The 3,903-nt window shown below is 37.9% G+C and overlaps 1 protein-coding gene across 2 annotated transcripts in view; it reads right to left on the bottom strand.

The window, feature by feature from the left end:
• Positions 1–2,628, bottom strand: part of LOC104720007 (MDIS1-interacting receptor like kinase 2) — a 4,833-nt gene extending 2,205 nt beyond the window's left edge. The window contains exon 1 of one of the 2 annotated variants that reach the window (XM_019234348.1): positions 33–2,628. In XM_019234348.1, the coding sequence (XP_019089893.1) occupies positions 33–2,477 (2,445 nt within the window). In that variant the 5' untranslated portion in view covers positions 2,478–2,628. The remainder of the gene's footprint in view (positions 1–32) is intronic. The other variant, XM_010437985.2, reaches the window with a different exon arrangement.

Below are 3,903 nucleotides of genomic sequence, written 5' to 3'. Positions count from 1 at the left end.
GTGTTGCGGCGGTGCGAGCAGAATCCGAAGAGTTTCACGACGTTCCGGTGACGTATCTCGGTTAGTGCTCTGATTTCGTTTAGGAACTCTTGTTTTACCGATGGATTTGAGATGGATGAGTCTGTTTCTTCGTTTAGCTTCTTCACCGCCATGATTGCGTTTGGTAGCTTCGCTTTGTAGACTTTGCCGTGTCCCCCGGTTCCGATTAGGTGTTTTGGATCGAACTCTCCTGTTGCTTTGATGATCTCTTGGTATCTGACTTTGCCGTCGAAGCTGAAGATTGATAGTGTCTCGCCTCCTGATTCTGAATCTGTGTGTTCTTCGATTTGTTTGTTTCGTTTACGGAAACAGATGAAGACTCCGGCGCAGACGGAGAGGATGATGATTGCTCCGATGATTGGAACTAGTATGTAGATGATTAGGTTTCGATCTTTGTTTGATTTTTTCTTCTCTGTGGTTGATGAACATGGCTTCAAGGCTTTGTTATCACCACATAAGTCTCTGTTACCTTCTAATGCGTTTGGAGTTGCGTTTCGAAAGGCTGCGTTGTTTGGAATTGGACCTGAGAGGTTGTTGTTTGATACATCGATGTGTGTTAGTGCTAGCATATCTTTGAAACTTGGTGGGATTTCACCTGAGAGATTGTTGTGTGAGAGGTCGAGTCTTTCGAGGTTTTGCAAGGAGCTGAATTGTGATGAGATCTCTCCGTCGAGCTGATTGTAGCTGAGGTCAAGAGTTTGTAACTGAGAAAGCTTTGTTAAACCTTCCGGGATTGTTTGATCCAACTCGTTTCTGCTCAGGTTCATGTAATAGAGCCTTGGCAAGGAGTTGAGCGTTGCGGGGATTTCGAACCCGAATCTGTTTGAGGATAGATCAAGATACTCAAGATTGGATAAGAGTCTGATTCCTGAAGGGATTTTTCCAGATAGCTGATTCCCGTTTAGTTGGAGTTTTGATATACGGTTGATTTTGCTGATTGATTCTGGGAGCTGGCCGGTGATGCGGTTGTAAGATAGGTCGAGCTGACTTAGCTGTGTCATGTTCCAAATCTCAGGTGGGATGGCTCCAGTGATGCTGTTGTTGGAGAGGATGAATGCAACCAGCTTCTGACTTTGTTCCCACTTGGGTGAAAGTTGCCCATGAAATTTGTTGTTGCTGAGATCAATGAAGTTCAGAGTTGGGTAAACTCCGAAAGACTCAGAGAGATCTCCTGAGAAACTGTTTCCTTTGAATCTCACTCTGATCAAGCTCTTGCAATCTCTCAAGCTCTTAGGAACAGGACCTTCGAAGTGATTATCATCTAGCGTGAGATTCTCAAGCTTGCCACTTCTACAGATGGTATCAGGCAAGAAACCGGTGAAGTTGTTGGTGTCGAGTTGCAGGACGGTGAGCTCTGAAGAGTTCGCAATTCCCGGGGGGATCGGACCAGAAAGCTGGTTATCACGGAGGAATAACCATTCCAAAACGGTTAACTTGCCAAATGTATCAGGAACAGGACCAGTGAGTTGGTTCTCACTTATCTCCAAATCAATCATATTTTCCATGTCGCCTAGTTCCGGCGGAATCGAACCAGTAAGCTTGTTGAGGTAAAGATGAAGAATGGCTAGGTTTTTGAGATTTCCTAAGGTAGAAGGAATAGATCCGGTAAGCTTATTTGTGTGGAGGCTAAGGGTATCTAAAGCGGTCATATTACCAATCTCAGGAGGGATTTCACCAGAGAGCTTATTTTCAAACATGTTGAGAAGGGTTACATTCTTCAAGTTACCAAAAGTGGAAGGGATTTTACCGGTTAGGTTGTTTCTATCTAGACATAGCTCTTTAAGGTTGGGTAGGAAACCTATTTCTGGAGGAATTGAATCAGTAAGAGTATTAATAAAGAGGTAGAGGTTAACTAGTTTGGTAAGGTTTCCAAAAGAAGAAGGTATGGGTCCGGTTAAAAGATTGTCGTACAAGGCAATCTCTGTAACCTTAGTTAACCGACCGATTTCAGAAGGAATGGAACCATTTAACTTGTTCTCAACAAGATGGAGAGTATCAAGATTACTCAAATCACCAAGCTCAGGTGGGATTTCGCCAACTAACTGGTTAATCGACAAATCGAAGTAGACGAGTTTAGAGAACTTTCCCCATAGAGGAGATATAGTCCCAGAGAAACGGTTCATACTGAGATCAACATAAGTGAGGTTGGGGAGAGACGAAAAAGGAAAATCTTCGAAAGTACCTTCGATATCAGTATTCGTAAGATTCAACCGCACGATGCTACCGCGCACGCAGGCTACACCATACCAACTGGTGCAAAAACTGCTTGTGTTTGGATTGACCCAAGAAGATAGCTTTGAAGAACTTGTCTGGTTCGTGAAAGTTGACTTCCATTTCAGAAGAGCATTTGCTTCTTCAACGGTCGCGGAAGCTAAAAGAGAAGAGCTCAAAACTATGGATATAATCAAAAGAAGTTGAAGATCACAACCGCGAAGCATTCTCTATCTCTTGAATGAGATAAGTGAATTGGTAAGTTTTTTTTTTTGTTTTTGGTTCTGGGTTTGTGTTCATTGATACAACTTGCACATTACTGTTATCTTAGGTCCTTTATAAAATTGGGAATTCTGATTTCGTTGACTAGTCCGTGATAATTGACATATGGGTTGTCACTTGTTAATAGAGGACAAAGAAGTCAATAGATTGAATTCTCTCTTTAATTATTGGCCGTTTACTTTGTCAAATCTCTAAATTTATCAATTTCACCATTCACATTTATATCAAAACATATCACTGACCTATATATGTAATTGTAAGCTAATTGTTTTTCTATTTATGTAAAAAGATTAAAATATTAGTTAGTCAAATTCTTTGAATGTTGTATTTAATTAAACACTAAAATGGAAGATCGTGACATACTAACATGGTTGGTGGATTTATCCATTAAAAATAAAATATAAAGATTAGCCGCCATGTTTATTTGAATGATAGTTTTAATTATATTTTCCTTAAACTATAGTCTTGTTTAAAGAACTAAATTTATCTGTTTATCTTTTATAATGAAATCTATTAGACAAAAGTTGCAGAGTTTATTGCGTTATTTTTAACACCTTGTATATGAATCGGAACCTTAAATTGTTGAAGTGTATAAAACATGGACGCCTATTTAACTACCATATATCCAGAAAATTTGTTTTATTTTTGTTAAACAGAGATTTTTGAAAACAACATAAAATTTAAAATTATTATGAAGAGATCTACGACAAAACTGGTTGACTTTTGAAAGTCTTGCACAAAACTAACTGGCCTCCCCAATGATATCTAATGGATCTTTCTTATTTTATTGAATGTTTTCAATTTATTTAAAATGTTTGTGTCGAACTTGTTAGTATATTGTTTTCTTAGGTCAGGTATTTTAAATTGTTATTATTAAACTAAACATAGCATTCGTTATTACATCTTGGGGTCTCTTTCACTAGTAATTATTTTGCAGAAAATAATGTGTGAAACCAAGTCGTTTTAGGTACATAAAGAAGTCAGACAAAACTAGAAATATTTTCTTCAGAGAAAATTAGAAACTGGACAAAAACATAATAGGAGACTTTAGACTTATTGATTGAGTAACGTATAGACTTTGCATGATTCTAGCTAATTAAGACTTACGTCGTTTTATCTACGGCATAGCCCGAGATCAATCACTTCAACATTGTGTAAACCGTAAACTAAAATCATCTCGACGATCAATTTGTAATGCATCATGATAATGATCAATCCTTTTGTAAAAGTAATCAATTTTTTAATGTAACTACTTTTAGTTTTTTTTTTCCAGAGATCTTTTTACCAGAATCAGGGCCGACACAAGTTATATAGCTGCCTGAAGCAAATTAATTTTTTTTTCCATAACTAAACAAAGAAAACAAAATATAC

Source organism: Camelina sativa, chromosome 2, assembly GCF_000633955.1.
Source record: "Camelina sativa cultivar DH55 chromosome 2, Cs, whole genome shotgun sequence".
Classification (NCBI taxonomy): domain Eukaryota; kingdom Viridiplantae; phylum Streptophyta; class Magnoliopsida; order Brassicales; family Brassicaceae; genus Camelina; species Camelina sativa.
This window is presented reverse-complemented; position numbering and strand designations above follow the sequence as displayed.